This window comes from Zonotrichia leucophrys, chromosome 2 (assembly GCF_028769735.1).
Source record: "Zonotrichia leucophrys gambelii isolate GWCS_2022_RI chromosome 2, RI_Zleu_2.0, whole genome shotgun sequence".
Taxonomy (NCBI): Eukaryota; Metazoa; Chordata; class Aves; order Passeriformes; family Passerellidae; genus Zonotrichia; species Zonotrichia leucophrys.
The window spans coordinates 20,343,666-20,366,761 of record NC_088171.1 but is presented as its reverse complement, the minus strand read 5'-3'; the positions used below and the strand labels follow the sequence as shown (position 1 = coordinate 20,366,761).

The following is a 23,096-nucleotide window of genomic DNA, read 5'->3' as shown; positions in this document are numbered from 1 at the left end:
TTTTTTCAAGGGATTTGATGAATGAGAGGATTTTACTGGCACATAAATTATAGTTACCTACAGTTAGTTTTCACTTCTGTCTGCTTTTAGCCCTCCTGAGCCATGTTGTTTTCATAAAGTCATTAGGCACTGACTTTATGAAAACATAGGAGTGACTTCCCTAGGAGTCACTCTAGGGAAGCTTTCACAGGCTTGAGGCCACATTTACTACCTTTTGATAAATTCTTTTGCTTGCTATTTTTATGTAATTTCTGTTAGTGTCGCGTTGCTTTACTGCATAGACCCACCCATTCAGGCACTGGCAGATGGTTCTCCAAAGGAGATCATTAGGAGTTGTAGGTGTTAGCTCCCATGACATCTTAAAATGTTGTGTAGGTCCATCTAAGTCTCAGGGAATATAGTACAGGAATGTGCACAAGAGCTGGAGAAGCTTAAGAGTCCAATACAATTCATTTTTTTTCATCAGAAAACCAGGTAGGAGGCAGTAGGGATAGGCTGAGTACCCCTCAGGTGATTGCCAGCTAAAAATTTGTCACTAACAGCAGTGAGATCCTAAGTCACATTTGTCCCTCTTCTTCTCTGGAAACAATAATAGTGCTTTTACCCTTTCCTTCAAACCAGAATGGATACTCTGCTTCCCCTTTTCTATCTCCTTTTCCTTTGCAGAATTTAGTTTCTGATCTGCAGGCTTTAATCACTCCTGTTACTGAGTGGGATTTACTGGAAGTCATCATGTAAGTTTACTTCCTAATGGACAAAAGCAGCTTTCCATGGCTTGGCAGCAGCATACTTCATTACCATGACAGCATTCAGATATGTCAGATACTTCCCAGCCCCAGCTGGGGATATGTGAAACCTTTGTATAGAAGCTCCAAATCAGAGAAGCTTGTGAGTTTCTCTCATTCCTGTTTGCACTACAGACATGATGTTCCCTAATCCAGAAGGGAAGGCTGCCAGTTGCTCCACTCCATCAGTGACATCTGTCCTTGTTGACCAAATAGACGCAAAGCTTCGTTTTAGCTTCCATTTTTTTGCAGCTGCCTTCTAATGCTTCATTGTAATTTGAAATGTGAGAATATGAAAAGTAAGTGACTTTCTGTCCAGCCAAGTTATGCCTCTTTACTACTGCCTCCAAATCAGTCAACATCCCTGGATCATTTCAGTTTGTTTCTTTCCTGTTCCTGAACTGTGCCATCCGCTGCAAGGCCAATGCACCACAGCTATTATCACTTCTGTCAATCTTAATGCACACAGAACATTAAATTTTCCAAAGCATATAACAGTGTATCTTGCCACACAAGGAAAAGAGTGAAAAACTGGGATCTTATGAGAAAGCATTTTAAAATTATAGAAAATCATGGAAAGAAAGGGCCCGCAGAGGCCATTTTTCATCCTGCCACATCACAGACTCAAATGTATCACTCCTGAGTTCACATTTAAAAACCTCTAGCAACATGAATTTGATGGCATCCTCGGGCTATATTGGTACCTTGGGTAGAAAGAAGTTTGCTGTTAGAAAGTTATATTCCAACTGCTGATATGTCTGTTTATCATTTAAGTTCATTTCTATTCACCATGGGCAATAACAGATCATTCCCTTCCTCCTTGCAGGAAGCTTTTTCTGTTCTTGAAGGCAGTTGTCATGCCTCCTTACAGGCTGCTTTCTTCAGGGTAAACAAGCTCAGTGCTTTAGTCTTTCTCCATAGTTAAGGCTTACTTACAATTATGATGATTCCCAGTTTCTGTTGCCAGACTTTCTGCAGTCAGACCATACCCTCCTGGAGGTCTGGTGTGAAGGAATGGGTGGTATATTCCAGGGAATCTCTCCAAACAGATCTGAGGGGCTGCCAGAGGTCATTGCTGCCTGTGCCTCTGTTCCTATATCCCAAAGAGATAAACAGAATGACAGCATAATGACATTTAGTGAATGGTTTTCAGCTTGTGAACTGGAACAGAGACAGATACAGTTCATGTATAATGGGAGAAAAATGCGCAGTTTTATGGGAAAAAGTAAACCAAAATTTGGAAGCATTAGCCATAAATGTTGGTTGGGAATTGTTGTACTAGTCCAATGCTGCTATCCAAATCCATTGACTCCTCTGTAGGGTAAACTTCTGTTCTCAGAAGTTTTCAGCTTTTCTGAAATGTTACATCTGATGATCACCACGCACAGGAAGGACTGCACAGAAACAGGAGGAAACACACTGAGGTGCAGCTAGACTCTGTAGTCTGCAGCCTTCAGGATCACTGCAAAAGAGTGATTTAATTAAAAAAACATTACTCAAAAGATACAAAGTACAGACTTAGGAAACCTATACAGCATATTAACAGTCAAATCAAACATCCAAGAGGCCTGTACATTATTTTAGATGCAGACTTCTGGAAAGTCTTCTCTCCTTGCATTATGCCTATTTTTATGGGATGTGCAAAATACAGCTTACTTCAGCAAACCTAAATTTACTGAAAAGATTTTAAACATGCTTTGGAAATTAAGATCTTGAGTTTTAGTTTCTCTTAAGAACTGCAGCTTTAGCACACCTATAAAAATTCTTTTAAGGGATTATTTTAATTAGTAGCTTAATTGTAATTAAATCTTTGGTCAACTAGGACTTTGTCATTGTTGTTATGGATCAGATGATAAGCATTCCTCCAGCACTGTATTTCCTAAGAATATGTGTTCGGTATGAAAGATTTGGTCTTTTACTTTAGTTTTTTTTTTTTAATTTTGGTTTTTTGTACTTTCAAAGGAATATTGAAAAGTACAAAATTATGAGCTCTTGCATCCAAAAAATGAAATCTAGGTACTTTAATTTTCCATTAGCAAGGATGATGTTACTCAGCAGACTATTTATACGCTGGTGGGTATTTGGTGGAGCATAAAACTTCCTTCCTTTGTGAAATTGCAGTGGAGAAACCTCTGACAAATCAGTAGTTTTTGCTACTAAAGAATGCAGATGAGCTTAGCAAAGCTATGCCTAATGTTACCTCAACCTAAGATGATTAATTCTCTCCGTTCCTATTGTGGTATTTCTGGTTATGTTAGAAAACCCAGTTCTCTCTAAACTACTTTACACACACATTTGAGTACTTTTTACTTTTTTTTAACTTTTTTTTTTACTTTCTTACTGCAGTTGCTACCTCATCCAATTGATAGATTACAGCACTTGTGTAAACATGTCATTAAATTTTCTCTTACAAATTCTCTAAGGCTTTTTAAGTCATTTGAAAATATTTTAGAAATTTTAAGGCCATCTATTGATATCCTTTAGAAAGTATTGCTTGCTACATTCACAAACAGGGATAACCATATATATAAGTTTGTATGAATGAACACATATCTATGTATGAATCTATATGTATCTACATATATCATATGTATGAATCTGTGTTTATATATGGTGTATATATCTGTAGCATAAGTTACATAAGGTAGTATATTCAAGGTGACTTTTGCGTTCTGACAAAAATGTTTGTAAGAACAGGAGTGAAATTTAGAAAGTTCATTTTCCACCTAAGTTTCTGGTGCATAAATTCAAGCAGTGCTCATATTTTAGGCCATAAAATTCCCATTATCCCTAAGATTCAATGACCAATACATATGCTTTTCACGATTCAGATCTAGGGTGGGAGGACACCTGAAATCTGCTGGACTCAATTTTATTGTTTGAGACATAGAGAGGACCGATTTCAGCACAGTAACCAACACTGTGTTGTTGAAGAACTTGGCCAGCACTCTGCTAGGTGCCCACAGTTTGGCACAGTGTCCTGCTGGTTAGTTCTCCTCCTGGCAGAGGAAGCTGTAGATCTGTGTTCAGCACCCTCCTGCCCTCAGGACAGACCCAAGTACTCAGCATGCTCTTGCCCCAGTAAGCTGTGTATGTGTCCTGCACAAACTGCTCGAGTTTAAAGGAGTGACAAAAGAGAATCAGACCAATCCCTGTCCTTACCATTTGCTACTGGCACAGTAAGGGTGGTTCACACTGAGAACTGTGTGACCTGTGTTGCCCTCTGGAAGTGTCTCAACTGACTCTAAAGAGAAGTGATTTCTTTAATTCCATATCATGCTTTTAGGCCATAGAGATGGTTTGTGATGTCTCAATGAGGAACTAAAATTAAGGCATGCAAGTCTGGCCCTTTGGGCACTAGTTAGAAGCAGAGCCAAACTCCTTAAAAACTCATCTAATTTTGTTCTGGCCTTAGATTTTGTGAGCCATCCTCTCATATTAGAGTAAAAAATAAATTTTGTACACATTTTCTGGACTTCATTCAGGAAGACTGGGACGCAAATATACACTTAGTAGGCATATAAATAATTTTTCACTGCTTCACTAAGCAAACTAAATGAGTCAGAATATCATTATTTATTACAGTTAAGATTAGATCAAATGAAAAAATTAACAGGTTCAAATATTCAGCTCTCCCCATTGTTGTGTCAGGTAATCAAAATAAATTATGAGACTGGCATTAGAAGCAATTATTTTCTGACAGTATTGTTATGAAAAATTTTAGGGAGACACGTCTGGTTTAGTATAAAATTCAAACTTAGTTTCTTGCACTGATTTAATTCTATAAGGTAGAATATGTCTCTGCCTTAACTTGTGTCTTCCTCCCAAGCAGCCATTCTGGTTTATCTATTTGCAACAGAAATAATTCAATGTGTCTCCCCTGTGGTTCCCACTGAGGAACAGCTTCCCTTCCCAACATCTCTGTAGGCTGTGCTCCTGTGGCTGCTCTTGTCCCCTCAGTCCTGCCTACCCCAGTAACACAGAGCCTGTCTATCAGATTCTAGGGAGACATGGCTTCAACCACCTGCAGGAGCAGCTTTGGAACAAAAACACACAGAGAAACACACAACAAAATTTATTTCTCCATCATCAACACTGATGGGAAGCTTTAGGGAAAATTTTTGTCTTAGAATACTGTCCATGCAGATTTTTATGTACACAAGGCATAAAGACCGTGGATAAAACCCAAAAAGAAATACATGCATCACTTCAGAAGCAAAGATAAGTTTCTACTTCATTCTTCAGTAATTTTAACTAATACATCTGTTGCTTTTTATGTGGTATTGGAACAGCTTTGATGATTCTGGGCATCTCACTATAACAAAGACATTGAGGTGCTGGAGAGAGTCCAGAGCAACAAAGCTGGTGAAGGGTGTAGAAATCAATTCCTATGAGGAGCAACTGAGGGAGCAGGAAGTGTTTTGCCTGAAAAAAGTAAAGGGTTGGGGGAGACCTTAATGCTCTCTATAACTGCCTGAGGCAGGAGATTGTGGCCAGGTAGGGGTGAGTCACTTCTCATAGGAATGAGTGTGAGGACAAGAGGACATGGCCTCAAGCTGTGCTAGGGAACTTCAGGCTGGACATCAGGAAGAATTTCTTCACCAAAAGGGTTGTTAAGCATTGGAACAGAGTGTCAATGGAGGTGGAAGGGTCTGGACATGCCAGCCATAGTCCAGCTGAAGAGGTGCTGATCAGTCAAACTTTGGACTCAGTGATCTTACAGTTCTCTTCCAACATTAATGAGTCCATGATTCTGTGATTTCAAGCAATGTGGAATATTAACAACTAGTCATCTACTAGGGAAAAAAATGTAGATCTAGGTAGCATGTTCCATGCCCATTCTGCTTTTGCAGAATAAATGTGATTAACTGCACAGGTCATAAGTGCTTCCAGAAAGAAATGGGGCATGTGAACTATCAACTATCTATCTATCAACTTTAAATCTCCAGATGAGGTAATGGACATGAGATTCATAAAGAGCAAAATTTGTCCTAATAATCTATTATAAATTAAGGCATTGTGTTAATTAATGAAAAATTTTCATTTCAATACCTCAAGTGATTATTTATTCCTGCCTTTATAGAAAAAGATATGGATAGAAAAATCTTGTATAGCTTTAAAACGGATGCTGATGATTTTGACCCAAAATGCATGTTCTTTCCCAATTCATTGGAAAAGTGGAGTACTTATAATAATGAAATAACTAAGGTGCTCTTGAACTTGGAGCCTAAGACCATGTTAATTACTGAATTGTCAGTGTGATAGCAAAACACAGGAAGAACATGATCTCATTCCATGCAAAGAAATTACAGGAATGCAACTTTTAAGGTAATCTCATGTTATATTTAATGTATAGCAGTAAACCTGCATTTTATAAATACTAAATAGTTCTATGCACATCCAGAAGCATATATATTTTTTGAAGCAACATATGAAAAATTATTATTTTAACCTAGACATTATTTATCCAGAATATTGGTAAATTTCACTAATTTCAGTAGAGTTCAGTTGTAAATATATATAGCCTCCTATTTTTTTGGACTCAAGTCTTTTGAACTTTAATCTGTTTGGTTCTTTGATGACCTGTGTGATATGGTGTCTTTTGTTCCTTTTTTTTCTTGTTTGACTTCCCAAGGAAAGCGCAGAAAAGTGCTATTTCTTCATTTGCCAATCCATTGTACAAAAACCTTAGATCATCTGGGAAAGTAAAGGTAAGCTGTTCATAAAAATGTATTTGAGGAAGTCCTCAAATAGTATTGCATTAAAAGAATGTAATCCCTGAGAGAATGCTATTTAATAAGTGGCAATTAGAAATTAACTCAATACTCAGATCAGTTCCAGTGCATTTTCAAAACACAGTAATAGTTGAAATCAGCTCAGTTTTGACAGCCTCTCAGTGTTTATATTTATCACGACTATAGGCTGAAGATTTGGAGGAAAAAAAAGTATTTTGGATTAAATATTTAACCACACATAGATAAGAATCAACTCGCTGGGACTCGTCTCCTTTTGTACCTGGAAAATAAACAAACAAACAAAACCAAGAAAAACCATCCAACAAAGCAAACACACAACTAAAGAAACACATCAGAAACAATAAAAACACAAAATGCATGATTTGGCAACCAAGTTGCCTTTGCACACTCACTTAACTTTAATAAAGGAGTTTTTAGTCCTCCCCAGTACCTTAAACATACATCACAATTTCTGTCACTGTAGAATTCACCTTGACACTAAAGAAGCAATTGGCCACACATTGCCCTAGTACCCTTTGCTGATCCGAATTAAGAAACTGATAGAGTAACAAAGAAATTTTTGCATAAAATATGTATTTTAAAGTGAACATATTTAGCAAAAGAATTAAAGGCAAGATCTAATTCTCAAATTAGAATGATAAGTAAAAATCATGTTTTAAATTTAACAAGAAATAAATTATTGAATTAAATGAAGGTATCTCTGATATTTTGTTTATAATTTAAATTAAAAAAGACTAAGAACCTTGGGAAAAAAAAATTTAGATATCCTTCCTGCCCTCATTTTGATACTACCCTTATTAGCATTGAAAGAGCTAGGCTTGATTTGAAATAGAAAATAAGGATTGTCCTTTGCACAGTCAATAATATAAGATTCCACTGCAGCTTTGAATAGGATTAACTCTGACATGCCATTTACTTTCTGTAAAAAGGTCCTTACACCTGATTTTAGAGACATTAGATCAAATGAATTCACTTATAGGTTGGAGTTTGTGAGAGCTCCAAGTTGGAAATATTCCCATCACAATCATGTCCAATTCATCAGGACATTTTTATTTTAGTTAAAATAGATTCCTGACAGGCTTCATTTAAGAGCAAGTTGAAAAACAGAAGCACAGAGTCAGGAGAGACATTTTCATGGAAGACAGCCCCAGGCATCGTGATTGAAGTCCAGCCATGTACCAGAACTTCCTCTATTTTCTCTAAAACTGGGAAAATACATGTTTACGTTAATTCCTCTTTTTAAAAGAAAACAGGCATTATGAGTTTTCTCCAACTCTGATGAGACTTAAATCTGAATGGTGTATCATCAATCAAGAGAGATGACAGAATGTGAGCAAAAGCTGTTGTCTCCAGCTGAATACTCACAAGTTATGCCCTTGTGGGAGTCTCTGAGCTTCATAAAGAACAGTTCTCCTGAACCTTCCTGAACACTGAAATCATGTGGGCTTAGCATAGCTCCACTCTTGCTCATAATTCTGCTTCATAATTTTGGATCCATAGAGTGTGTTACACAGGCACCACATGGCAGAATATATTCTTTTCAGCTCACTAAAAATATTCTGAAGCAGTTTTTTTCTTTTTATAGTCACCTAGGTATGCCATCTCATCTGCTGTTCAAATCAGTGTTTCTCCATGGCATGAGGTATGTAATAATATATTTCTAGGATGTGGGTTGGACTAGAAAAGGAAATTCATTTGCAGAGGAAAGGGGAAAATGTCACTTAAAGTCAATGGCTTACTCCTACTTGTACTGTTAGCACCTCTGGAAATCTGAGAAAGATGACTGGGGCTGAATTGGTTGGCAAGGACCTCATTATAACAATTCTAGAAGTGTTGCTCTTCATAGCTACTTGGTATACCATACATTAAAGCAGTGAGGTTCAGTCTGGGCAGATGTTGAAGAAAATGTTTAGAATTACTGAAATCCTTTCCTGAAGGAAAGGTTAATATTATCTATTTTTTCATAATTTTTCAATCAAGGAAATTATAACCATTTCTTTGAAATAAAGGAAATTACAATGTTGTGTACAAAAAGTAGTGACCCATTGCAACTACACTATTGTACACAGATTGCCTAAAATAATGCTAAATGTATACTGGAGCAAGGGTTCTGGAGACAAGGGAAAAAATGTGGAAACAGATGCAGAAGTAGGTTAAACTACTTGATCAGGGGTATGTGGTAGGTAATTGTTTTGGTGGATCTATGCTAACTTTATTCAGCTGAAAGTCTGGTCTAAAAATATTTCAAGATTTTATAGTTTTCTTTAATATGTTACTTCTATAATGAATCTATAGCCATTTGTTTGTGTGTTTAAAAAAATAATTGAATCACTTGGATTTAAAATTTGATTCTATCTTTTTTTTTTTAGTATCCATTTAATGAAAATGTGAATGCCACTTCTTTTCCAAATCCTCTCTATGGTGCAGCAGCAGAAGACATGGAAAAATTATGTAGCTCCTTGAAAACTTAAACACAACGCAGGATCAATAGTGATTGTAACTCTTTGCCTAAAGATTTGCTATAAAATCTGGAAGTGTGTCATGATACTGTAGTATTTGCAATATGAATTAACAACTCATCACAGAATAACTCTTATTAAAACAATTACATTTAGAAAGTAAATTTACTTTGAAACTGCAATCCATACATAAGTAAACCATATATAAATATTGTCTTCTGTCATTTCTGTTGGTGTAGAAAGAGAACTATGAATTCATTTTACATTTATACAGTTTAAATTCTAGTATGCTAATAAAATGTTTAATCCAATCCAGATTCTTTATGTTTGGGAATCATAATTTTATGTCCATTATTTGAGAAACGATGACTTCAATATTTCTGTAATTTTGCATTAGAAAGGGATTTTAACTGACTCTATTAGTGTTCCAAGATGCAGAAGCAAAATAAAAGTCATTATAAAATTGGAAACATATCAAACTAAATCAAGAGTGGTCATGAATCATAGATTTGAATATTGGCTCAGCATGTGATTCATCTATGTGATGCACCAGTATATGCATTTACTTTTAAAACATATTTTTAATATTAACTGTTATAGTTATATCTGACCAAATTTCGCTCCGGTCAGCTCCACAGTTCTATAGTTCTGACCACAGTGCTCCTGATAAATTTAGCTTAGTGGTTGTCAGAGGGTGGAAACTGGCATGTTCAGGAAACCATATTTCTGCTGAATAGGTTGGCCTCCCACACAGCTAAAACTTATGTCAGCCCATGCCTCCATGAGAAAGATATTGGGGAAGAATTCTGGAGTGCCTTGTGATTTCGATTGTCATCCTCTGTGGTACCAGGCATAGCTCGTAACAGTGTTTACACTTTAAATAACCTGACAAAATGTCATCTTCCATAATACCCACTTGCATTACATGATCATCATTTTTAGCTTGAAGGCTTAAGTGTTCCTGCTGTGCTTGTGTTTTCTCCCTTACTGTATTTCTACAGCCTGCTTAATTTTAAACCCATTGGCAAGTCTGAAAGTTACTAAACTCCTACAAATTGCATAAAAACAGACATCTGCGCTGTAGATGGTGTCTCTGTTAATACCTTTACTCAAGGAAATCAGAATTGCTTGACATTTATTAGTCTTTTGGGACTCCAGACAGAAAAGCATACTGATGCCTGCCTTCATTCCATCATACACAGGGTTTCTTGGTTTGGGTTTTCTTTGTAGAATAACCATAACCTATATATCTTTCTATATATGTATATATCTTTCTACATATCTACGTATTTTTTTACCTGGGGACACAGAACTATTTTTTTACTTTTTTTTTGTCTGACTGGCATGTTGTTTCATGGGTAGTAGGAATAGCAAGGTATGATGTTTGACCATCATTCTGCCCATACCTTTCCAGCAATATGCTCATAAGTGCCTCTCTGCTGCATTCATACACACACTTGACTTAATGTCATCCAGATGAAAGTTACCAAACATTACTCATTAAGGTTTTAAATAAGAAAATGTGCTCACACATGCTGTTTTCTTTCTGAAACAAGTTTAGTGTGACTGAAGCATATAATTTGTTTATTAAACTTGTACCTGTTAGGTTGAGACACAGAGAACACCTTTGATCCTGGAAAGTGCCAAGTGTCTCTAGCTCCAGAACTCTGATATTTTGATAAATCTGTGTGAGATGATTGATCTCCGTGTTACAAACAGGCATTGAACATCCTTACATGTCAAGCTCGTGTACTCAAATTCTCTGTTTATTCTGCAATGGACTAGCTCTCCTTGCAGAATTCCACTAAACACTAAAATTCTGGTTATGCTATAGTTCTTAAATCTCCATTCATTGTGTCATGCTGTGTGTATCTGTAAAAGATTTCAGTAATGAAAAGAATAAAATTAACAATGGTTAATTTGATCACATTCTTCCTTATGAAAAGAAAACCATTTATTTTACTGTTTATGGTATTCATCTTTTAATGTCCCAAATAAAAGTAGATGATTATAAAGAATTGTTGTAAAATAACTCAGGGAACAACATATTACTCTTCAGTAATGATGAGTTATCTTCTGAGAGAACTGTGACTCTTCTGGATAATCTCTGAAACAAGCTAGGCCTTTTATCAAAATAATTTTCAATTTTTATTAATGACAGAATGTTTAAAAAAAAAGTGCTGAAATTCAGACTTTTAATCTTCCTGAACTTCAATAATTTTTTTCTCTTCTTATTTAATGAAAAATAAGAGATTTAATTATAGTCAATATAAGGTTATTTTTTTCAGCCTCAGACTGAAATATTTAAGACAAAAAACTAACTTTTTATTTAATTTTCTATAATTTTTCAATACTGTTAACCAAATTAATAGAATTTGTATTTTCAGTCATCCTTTCCACAGTTTTAATTCCAAAATCTAAAGAACAAATCTAAAGACAATATACCCGATATAAATATACAGGAAAAGATATTGTTAAATTTTTTACAGAGATTTCTTCTTCCTATTTATAATATCCCCTGACAAAATACCCTCTGTAAGGCTATGCTGACATTGTCATAAACTTTATGAAATGAAAATTATTTGTTTCCAAGTGACCTGTTTTCTGGGAATAAATTAGAAGATGGCAATGATAAAACTGATCAACCACATGATCTAATTTTGAAGGTATTATGGTTTTTTATCTAGAAGATGGGTTAGGTGGCATCCAGAAGTCCTTTTTGACCTAAATCTACTTGTAGTCTTACTTTTCCAAAGTGTTGGTGTCATCCAACTCCTCTTGACATCTTTACCCTCTTTAAGTTGTCTCCAGCCTGTGCCATGCATAAGTCTGCTTGAGATCATTCTGAAACCAAAGGTGTCCTCAGCTCCCCCTTACTGTTCCTGCATTATTTGCTCAGCTGTGGCTGAGGTCTCAGGCACAGCTTTTGACTTTTCATTACCTGTTTCTGCATCTCACACAGCTGGAGATAGGCTCTTGGATTTCTTAGAGCTTTGATCTGATCCCCTTCATTTTGATCAGACAAGCTGCCATGTATAAACACTGAAGCTACAGAAACATCCACTTTTTGTAGCTGTCAAGTTGGCAGGGGTTAAATTAATCTTGTTCTCAGGTAGATGCCTACCCTACAATGCAGTACATTGAATTCTAGCAGCTCATAATTTAATTCTTTCTGTTGTCTGTAAAGACATCTAGACATTAAGCCTGCAATGGAGATGTCCAGACTTAATAATATGAATCCCACTGTTTTAATTAACACCAAATTTCATTAATGTATGTATGTAATAGGAAGATTTTCATTGGATAATCTTCCTTACAAGTGTGCCCAGAAATGCTATCTAATACACAATCATTTTCCAGACCTCTCTGTTTGTATAAATTAGACATAAAGAGCTTAATAAATACATATAACTTGCAGTAAAGCATCTGTCAAAACCCGACATCTTCTGTTTTTCATTTTCAGTTTGTGTGTGGGAAGTGAGGGAGAAGGGGTGGGAAGAATTCGTATGAGAACAAAAATGGAAATTCCTAAGCATCTAAGCAGAAAAATCTACTGTGGGCTGTATTGCTTCACGTAGATTAGAGCATGTGAGAACTCTGGCACCTGACAAGGAACAGTATTCCTCCTCTGCTGGGAGCTTAAAGACGGAAATTTATTCTTCGAGGTACCAGTCAGTTACTAAGACAGCTGAACAGGAAATTGCTCTCCACTTGTGTGAGGATGAAGTACAAAGCACAGCAAAGGAAGGAAACACAATACTAAGAACGTAGTAACATCATTCTAAACTGTTCCTTGAGTGTTGCCACTTCATCAGCTGCAGCTCTTATATTGTAGCCCCTTTTTATTTGAAAGCAGGGATGCAGCTGACCAGAAGGGTGGTCCTAATGTGCATGCTCCTGCAGCAGGCATCCATAGACCTTCACAAACGTCAGGCAAGGTAATATTCATATCTGGATTTTAATTTACCATCTGCAGCTAAAATCATTCTTAGGGATATATTTCATGCTTTAAAAAAAAGGCTCAAAAAGAAGAGGTGCACTTTTCTACAGGATAATTGTACGTGACTTGTAAGATAGGATAAACTGTAGAGTGTTAGTCTTGGTGGGCTTGCATTTTATTTTTATTAAAATGCACAAGGTGCATCTCAAAGAGGGACAGGGGAATAGATCAGAACATAACCTTAAACACACCAGGAATTTACAATGTATTTACTGCTTTATTTAAAATCACTGTTTTGCCCTCATCTTAATGCAGCCAAAAAGTAATATAGTGTTCAGCCTAGATACAGGAACATAAAACTTAGTGTTCAGGTGGTGAAAATTGGGGGTAGAAGGTAAACTAGAGTAACTTGTGATGTGACAATGAATTTCTTTCAGTCCTCTGGGACTTTTCCACCACAAGCTAAAATCCATCTCCCAGCACTGATTCCAACTGGAAGGAATTTTCCATTCTGATAACTCAATGAATTTTTAAAGATTTACCTTTTCTTTCACCATGCCATCATAAAAGGAGTTAATTTTTACTTTTATAATTTATTTATGAACAGTGCCAAATTGTTCATGGAAATGTTTAGGCAACAAGATAAGCTAGAAAAAGTTATCAGCTGCAGGGGAGGGTGAATATTCTACTTTTCCAATGAAAATGTGAGTCTCTGAAGCAAGTCAGCAAGGCACGCTCAACTGGGTTAAATGGGTTTAACAGGGAGAAATGAGCACAAATTATTCATGGGAATTCTTTAATCTTCTGTGTAATTATGTGATCATTCTCAGAACAAAGACTTTGGTTGCTCATAGCAGGAGGAAAAAGTCAGTTCACACTCAGCCCAATGATTAGCATAGAGCTGTGGAGAACAAAAAACCCCTGATAATCTAGTGCTTTAATTTTTTCTGCATATTTTGAAAGTTTGGGATGTTAAGCCTAAATAATTCAGAAGTAATAATAAGTAACTTTTTTTCTTAAAATAAAGCTGTTTTCATTTTGTTCTTTATCTTAGTCTTTAGAGTCCTACTTCTTCAAGTGACTAACTTTTATTTTTCTCAACCACTTTATTCAGATAATAAAACAGTATCACTGTGTGACAAGTATTTTAAAATACATATGGTATGTGAATTTGTAAAAGTTTAGGTGATGTTATTATGTTTTTGATATCCAAAGCTTAGAATACAACTGAGCACCAACATACAGCTATGTCAGAAACATGCTATGTCTAGAGCTTTAGCATTAGTAATCTATTTGGTATTCACTTGGACATGTTGGCCAGAAATGGACATTATATGACTATATTACACTTTACATTATATTACGATATTACAATTGGTCTCCAACACAACTGTGCATTACAGCTACTTTAGAAGTTGAAGTATTCAATGTGATTCATGTGAAGTGTTGTCATGGAATTAATAATGATTTACATCTTTTTGTAAAAAGGGTCTGTATTCATTGTAACAATGTGATTACTCAAGTAACAAATTGAAGAGGCAAGTAAGACTCTCAGGACTCTTATGCGCTGCCTTGAGCTTATATGCAAAATTCCTACTGACACAAAGCCAAACAAAAGGATAAAAGAATGTACTCCTAGGTGTATTCTCCTAGATATATACTCCTATACCAATTTAGAATATCCAGAAGATGAGGATTAAATTACTTTGCAGTTCCTGTTTATCTGTCTTAGCCTGCAGGAGGTTTCTCTGGACATCTTGAGAAAATGCAGTGGCCAAAGGATGGACGCTCAGGCTGAAATTACTGGGAACACATGTAACTTCCTTTTCATATGTTAACCAATCAAGGCAATCCTAAGAAGTGTTGTTTCCGCAGTTTAGCAACCCATTAAATGCTACTTTAAATTACTCTAAAATCTGCCTAATTTACTAGCTGTGTGAACTTTCTCTTGAAGATCGGTTTCTCATAGTCAAAAGATTTGAAAGGAAGCATTGAAAAGAACATTTGGATTCAGTCTCAGTTTATTTTCCTGTTTGTATGACTATGTTTAACTTTTCTACTAAGAAGTAGATACAAAAAATCCTATCCTGTTCAACTTCAACAAAATGTTTTCAATCATGTATGGGGTAGAATTATGAGAATCAAGAGAGATAATTAACATCAGTAAATATTCAACATATTAGGAATCTAGGATATTTTCATATTTCTATTCTATTAATGACCCTTTTCCTACTTACAGATACAAGTCAAAGAGTAAGCTAACATACTCCTCTAAGTTCACTTCAAATAACCCTAAGAAAATTCTTCAGGCATTTACCTGAAAAAAAAAAAATATTGACCAAAACTTTTGTTTTGCAATACCAGTGGGAATTCTAGAAAAAAATCACCAAGAGGAAGTAATTTCACAAAATATTGCCTATAAGTAGACATGTGGGCTCACTCCTTATATTTAGCTTGTCATCCTCCTATACACAACAATTAAACTCACTACCTCATACACTCCTGCAAAGCTCTCTGGAAATGAAAGTAAAATGTCAGGGCATGCCCAGTGCATACCATTCATGGATCTCAGGTCGTTGTGCAGTTTTTTATCTCAAAGTAAAAAAGATAAAATCATAGAATCACAGAATGGTTTGATTTTACAGGGACCTTTAAAGATCATCTATTCCAATCCCACTGTAAAGAGCAGGGACAACTAAATCACATTGCTCAGAGCTCCATCCAACCTGGCCTTGAATGTTTCCAGGATTGGGGTATTGCCCGTCCCCCTGGACAACCAAAAAACTTTCTTCTTTTCCTTCTTTCTAACAAAAAAATTCTTCCTTATGTCCAATCTAACTCTATCCTCTTTTCATTTAAAACCATTATCCCTTGTCCTATTGCTACAGAGGTCGCTGAAAGGTTTGTCCTCATCTTTTCATAAGTTCCTTTACGTACTGAACAGCTCAAAAGGTCTCCACACAGCCTGCTCTTCTCTAGGTTGAACAACCCCAACTCTTTCAGCTTTTCTCATAGGAGAGGCATAACATCACTCTGTTCATTTTTGTGGCACTCCTCTGGACTGTCTCCAGCAAGTCCACGTCTTTCCTCTGCTGAGCACTCTACAAATATGGTTATTTAGAGTCTTACAAGAGAAAATATAAAATCTCTCACAGAAAAGGTTGCATGGATAGCTTTGATTTCTTTTAGCATAGAACTGATTAGTCAAGTTGCACATATTTGTTATTTAAAACTAAGTTAAGCTTGCATTATATATTTTAACCGGACACAAATTAATCATACATCCATATACAAACACACAAAATAGCTGCCAAGAGGAAAGGCAAGCAAAACCTCTGAACCCCTGCACCTTCAGACAATAGTCTTTGCTTTTGGCTGAACTTTTCTATTCTTGTGCCAGTGGGCTCCTTATTTCAGCTTTCAATCTTGCCATCTTTTTCAGTTTTTCAATACTTATATATGCTTTTTTATCTTCTGTCTTATACTCTCTCATTCATGGTCATTCAATCCTTCACTTATTCACTTTTCTACACGAAAGGGAAAGGCAGTTTTGATCAAATAACAAACTTGTTTCAATCATGCTGCTTAAATTACACTTACCTTCTATACTGTCATTGTCTTATATATTGCATTGCAAATTCCTCAAGGCTTTCTTGGTCCTTAGGTACTACTACAACGATTATCATGAATAATGTCACCAGATTTTCAAGAGTTTCGATTGCCTATAAATCTTATTGAGGTCAATGGGAATTGCAGTTTTGGGACCTCAAGAAATTACAGGCACACTCAGAAACTCTTATTTAACAGCCAAAATATCTATTGAAACTCTTAACTTTGGGGATATTAATTTCAGTGTTTTAAGTAATTAGCTTTATCTTTGTTTCATTGTCATTTCTCATGGAACTTTCTTGCATCATAAGATCAAATAATTTTCAGATAGTTCCAAACTGTGGTGAAAGATCTGTACCTAAATCAAACTGTCACAGACATTTGAAGGTTTGCTGTTTTCCTCCATCACCCTATGCCACCTGCTGTAGTAAGTGCTGTGCCCCGCCTGTTGCTTGAGTAAATACTCCCCTGGGAAGCAACACAACGCACATGGTGGAAAGGGGCAGTTCATTGCAGACAATTAATGCTCCTCCATTTGATACACAACAAAGTAACCATATAACAATAAGAGAGACAAGTTTGGTGTTGAATTTTTGCTGTTTCAGTATGAATTTGCAATAAGAGCTATATACTTCTTTTCTGATTTAAGTGGCATGGTTCAGGAGCTCATCTATCGCTTTGATTGTCAACTGGTTACCCTAAAATTTTATAACAGCACAGAGACTGCTCCAGTTGCCAGTAAAACAGCCATGCTTAGATAACAGGATTAGACATTACTTTTAATTCTTCTAGTCAGAAAATCTTAGGCTTCAAAGTCACTGTTGTGGTTTGACACTGGCCAAACACCAGGCACCCATGAAAGCCACTCGCTTACCCTCCCCTGCCACAGCTGGGCAGAGACGGGAGAAAAATGTAATGAAGACTTCATGAACTGAGCTAAGAACTGGGAGAAAACACTGCAAGGGCAAAACAGGCTCATCTTAAAGGTACGAAGTGAATTTATTACTAACAGAATTAGAGGAGGATAATGAGAAGTAAAATAAGCCCTTAAAACACCTTTTCTTCTCCCAACCCTTCCCTCCTTCCCACCAACAGTGTAGGGAGACTGGGCATGGGGGTTTTGGTTAGTTCATCACCTAGGGTTTTCCTCTGCTACTCAGGGAGAAGAATGCTTCCCCTGTGAGGCCATGGGCTCCCTCCCATGGGAGACAGTTCCCTGTGAACTTCTCCAGCATGGTTCCAATCTCATGAGCAGCAGTGCTCCCAAAACTGCTGCAGTGTGAGTTCCTCCCATGGGCACACAGCCCTCCCAAAACTGCTGTGGTATGGGTCACTCTTTCCACAGGGTGCAGTCCTCCAAGGACAGGGTGCTCCAACCTGGAAGCAAGGGCCTTCTCTCTCCACCAGGTCTTCCACTGGATCACATCCTCCTCCAGGTTTCCACCTGCTCCAGCATGGGCACCTCCCCTATGGGTGTATCCTCATGGATCCCCAGGGGCTGCAGGGGCACAGCTGCTTCACCATGGTCACACCAGGGCCTGCAGAGGAATCCTGGCTCCAGCACCTGAAGCTCCTCCTCCACTGACCTTGGTGTCTCCATGTTGTTTCCCTCACATGTTCTCACTTCCTCCTCCTCTTCTCTGGCTAGGAAAAAATTGTACCTCCTTTGTTTTAATTTTCTTCTTAAATATGTTATCACAGAGGCATTTTCAACATCTCTAATTGACCCAGCCTTGGCCAGCAGCCTTCAGAGCCATCAGGGATTGGCTCTGCTAGGCATGGTGGAAGCTTCCAGTAACTTTTCACTGAAGCCACCTCTGTGGCCCCCTGCTAGCAAAAACCAGGCAGTGCAAAACCAGCACAGTCACCTCAATGAAGCTTAAAGACTTTGAGTCCCACTGAAAGACCCTTGGTAGCACCAGCAGTGTAGGCTGTTCACTTAGGAGTTGGACTCAATGAACCTTGTGAGTCTCTTTCAACTCCAAACATCCTCTGTGGTCTGTGAATCTGTGTGGGAATCTGGAGAATGGGGGGAAAAAAACCCAGTTTTGGAAGCTGGATGCATACTTGGTGTGCAGGTACCAGAATTATTGAATATAGAACTTCTGTTTCTCCAACGGCAAGAACCTAACAGAATGAAATATTTATAATTCTGAATAATTTTCACAGACATGTTAATAGTATGTCAATATGGCTTATGAAAGGGGTAGCTTCTTCAGAATCACAAAATATGTGGAATTTTGTTTGTCTGTTTGCTTGGGTTTTTTTTTAACTGGGTACACTCAAATTCCCTGTAAGTTTTAATTTAGAAAGACAAGTTGTACACTGTCTGAAATGGAATTCTTGTTAGCAGATTCTTCTTTCCTGAATAAAAAGGCCATAGTTCACATGAAGGAAAATTACTCTGTATTTTGTGGATTACTCATCATAAATGCCCCAATTCCCTCTTTTTTGGGTGTACACCTCAAATGGGGTTGTCATTAGAAAGGCCCAGGTGACTTGGTGGACAAATGCAGGCAGTAAAATAAAAGATTGATTGGTTGCTTCTTACTTTTGGGAGAAACATGGTTTGTAGACACAGGAATGGGGACAGATGGTTCTGGTTTTGGCTTCAATCTATTAAAATGGCCTAATCTGTTTGAAACTATGCCCAAAGGACCACCAGTGTTCCAGAGACTGACAATACCATGCAATGTAAAAATTTGCTTAATGAGTGCTTTAAGTAGTGAATTAAAATTCCTCCAGAAACATTTGAGGGAAGAAAAGGAATAGCCCACTAAGGAGAAATTCTTTTTCATTTAACCATTTTTTTTACACAGCTTCAAGTTTCAGACACATCCTGTTCTTAATAATATGTGAATAGTGAGTACATATTGCTATGACTTTTTTATTTTAGGAAATTATTAACTACAGATTTAAAGTGCACTGCAAAAGTACTTCACACCATGTTTCCATTTATATTATGCTAAAAAAGTAAATACGTTAAGGAGGACCCAAGAACAGACTTACAGGAGGAGCCTGTTAAACAGAAGCTATTTTGTACTTCTCTGACACCCACATGACACATTTAATACACTGCCAGCAATATAAATCACACAGACAGCCTTTTCAAGATAACAGAGAAGTATTACTATTCTCTTAAAGCTGTACTTTTTTGGGGGGATAGCACTTGCCGCTTTATGCAGCAGTCAACAGAACCCTGGATCAAAATAGATTATTGTGTAAGCAGAAAACAAACATGCAAGTTTTCAATTGCAAAATTGCTTCAGCTGCAGTACAGATACAACAATACTTGCTTTCAATAGCTAAGGGGAAAAAAAAAAGATTAAAAGACATACCAGTCAAATTGCTGTAACTTCCAATCCAATAGAACAATGGCAAACTGCCCAAAGGAAATGCCCAAAATATTTGATCTGAGCCATGTTGAAGGACAGTGTGTTGCACATTGGGAACTCTTGACCTTAACAATCATGAATAAGTTTAAAAAGAATTAGAAAGCCATAGCTACTGCTAAAGATATCTAGAAGAAAAACTTAGGCACTAATTTTTTTAGGATATATTTTATCTCTATAAATTTAACAACTCCCTGTGAATTCATTGCTTTAACAATATCCTCACAATCTAAATTGTAAATAAATTTTGATTGTTATACATGCATAATATATTACTATCTTCTATTCTTGTTTATATATTAAATGCACTATATATAAATGTTATATAAAATATTATATTGCTATATAATATTTATATTGTATCTTGGGGTGCATGTTAAAGTGAATTCTAAGCGTAGTCTAGTTTAAAAAAATCAGTTTGACTAGTAGTTCTTTAAAGTAATTAAAGTAATCTTTAAATAAATTTAAATAAAATTACTCTTTTTTTATTATATAATTTTTTTACATTATTTTTCAATGGAAAATAAAGTTGTGCATTGTTGCTGTTAAACATTAATAGCAATCCTTAAAAAACAGTAAACATAGACCTTGAAGTTATGTAAGACATATAATTACACATTCAGTAGTCCAGTTTCTAGTGTACTTTTGTACAACATGATTGTGATTGATCAAAAAAAAGCAGGTATACTGGTTCTAAAGCTAACACAAAGACGCCAGTAAAATGCCTTAGCAGGTCTTCCTCTGATCACATTATAGCAAAATATATAAATTTTGCTTCATTTTAGTCATGTCTGTCATTCCAGGGTAGTGCCACCAAAATCAAGATAATACAAACTATGTAAGACAAGCCATAGCCACAGTTGTTTGGTTATTTTTTGTGTGATTAGTGACACCATAAATTATCAGAAAATGCATCATGTACTAATTGGTGATTAAAGAATGTGAATGAGCATAGATACTCTTAGATGGGATTAATTTTGCATCAAAAGACATTATATAATCAGATTACTAAAATATTATATCCATTCTCAAAAACACAAAATTCTGTTCTTATATGTAACTAGTTTTTCCTAAGCAGTAATAGATGTTAGTTGGTCTTACTAAATCCCCTAAAAGCTGGAGTGCCTATCAGCTTCTCTTTAATTGCCATGAAATGGTGAGAAGCACAAGTTAAGTTTTACATGTGAAGCCAGAAATGGAACTACAGTAAATGACACATTTCAGACTGTGTGTTCAAGAGGAAAATTCAGTGATGTTTTTAAGCACACATATAACTTTTAAGCATCTGCTGAAGGTATTTGCTTGAGCTTTACCGGAATACATCCTTAAATTTCATTGCTGTGATTTACTTCTTAACTGCCTTAAGCACTGAAGGTCTGAGTGGGTAAAGCAGCTGTTCTTAACTGTTTAATGACTGAACAGTTTTTTTCCTTTGTCACAGCAGTTTCCCTCACCTTCATCCAGCTCACACCCCTAAACCTCTTCATTTCATCCAGCAGCCCCCATCACTTGTTGTGCACCTTGTGTGCACCCTGCATGTTGGAATGGACTACCTGGGTCCTTGTGTCCTTGCATGCCTTGTGGAACCCAACAACACAAATGCTGCTCTCCAGCTTCTCCAAAGGACTCCTCTTGCCCAGTCACTGGTCTCAAAAACACCCTTCCTTCCTCTCCTTCCTTTCCTTGCCCTCCAGCCCCTGTGCACACAAATCTCTTGCCTTAACACAGCTCCAAAGCTGCACCTGCAAACCCCTGAGTCTCTGCTCCCACCAGAGGAAGAAGCAAGGTGCTTACCAGGGGCTGCTGTTCACAGCAAGACCAGCATAGAGGGAACAGAGCAAGGGAAATGAGAACAGCTACAGCCCCAGCATGATCCATTATTTCCTCCTTTTCCCCTCCCTAAAAGAAAATGTGATACTATTCAACCAGCAAAAAAGAGAAACACCCAGCTACAAAAGAAGTTAAATCTTCTTCATTTGTGAAAACAATACTACTTTTGTGCTAAGCCTTTTTTTATTTTTATAGGTGGAAATAAGACTTAATAATTACTGGAACTGACAGATATCCATATAGATATTCTCCCTGGATAACATACTGTGATCTCTGCACTCTGTCAGGTAGTTTGGTGAAAAAATTAGATATTTGATCCTAATTTTTAGGTTTATCATAATGATTTAAAGAACGTAAAGGCTTCTAACATTAGGATATCCTTACTAGATGGTTGATCCATAATGAAACTATTGGGTGGGCAGTCAGTAGTTGAGGTTCCGTTTAAATGTGGGCTGAGGCAGAGTACAAGTCAGGATCTCCCTCCCTTCTCCAGCTGTAAGGATTTAGTTTTATGCAGTGCAACATAATAATTTAGACCACTTCATCCAAGCATGTAAAGCCAAATATTCTGCCTGAGAACTGTGAAAACTTCAGTCTCCCTGCACCCATCTGGTGACCAGCTCATGCTGAACTTCCCTTCATAGAAGGATGAAACATTGCCAACATGTGTGTTCACAAATAGGGGCAGGAAAATTACCTGCTGGTTCATGCATTTGTCTCAGAATGGTGAGATGTGGATTCCTAGACTACTTCCTATTCCTTCTGGTGGGAAGGAGTGAGAGGTAAAACAAAACAGCTGTTAACCCCATATCTACACATTTTCCAGAAAAGTGCATAGGCAAAGGCAAGCTATATACACTCTCCACAAATTCTCTTGAAAACACATTTTTAGAGTAAATGTGAGGTTCCCTGCCAGACAAGAGGCAAGAAATTGCTGCATAGGAATGTCAATTTCTGGGTCTTATCCATCATGTAAATTTCATGACTAACCCCTTGAAAGAAAATACCTTCTTCATCATCTGAAAAAATGTCTTTTAGGAGCAAGAATCAGACATCAAGACACAGTCCCCATCAGAGATTTCACGGAAGTTATTTTATTATCCAAAATCAGCTGTAGGAAGGGACTTCCATGCTATGAACTCAAATTGAACAATTTGGCTAGGGCTAGAAGGCTCTGGGAAGGCAGATGCTCCTTTTCCCTCAGGACTTCTCACCACAAGGCTTGCTTGCTTCTCCTGAGTGTGCTGCCTGGTGGAATGAATCTTCCTGGAACTAGTTTACTTTATTTACTTTTATAGGGAGACTTGGTTGGTGAATTCCCCCAC

General features: G+C 36.9%; 1 protein-coding gene across 1 annotated transcript in view; it reads left to right on the top strand.

The window, feature by feature from the left end:
* MALRD1 (MAM and LDL receptor class A domain containing 1) overlaps positions 1 to 9,012 on the top strand; it is a 232,953-nt gene extending 223,941 nt beyond the window's left edge. Inside the window, exons 38-40 of the mRNA XM_064703173.1 lie at positions 6,421 to 6,496; positions 8,127 to 8,183; positions 8,911 to 9,012. Of these exons, the coding sequence (XP_064559243.1) occupies positions 6,421 to 6,496; positions 8,127 to 8,183; positions 8,911 to 9,012 (235 nt within the window). The remainder of the gene's footprint in view (positions 1 to 6,420; positions 6,497 to 8,126; positions 8,184 to 8,910) is intronic.
* Positions 9,013 to 23,096: the final 14,084 nt, after the last annotated feature.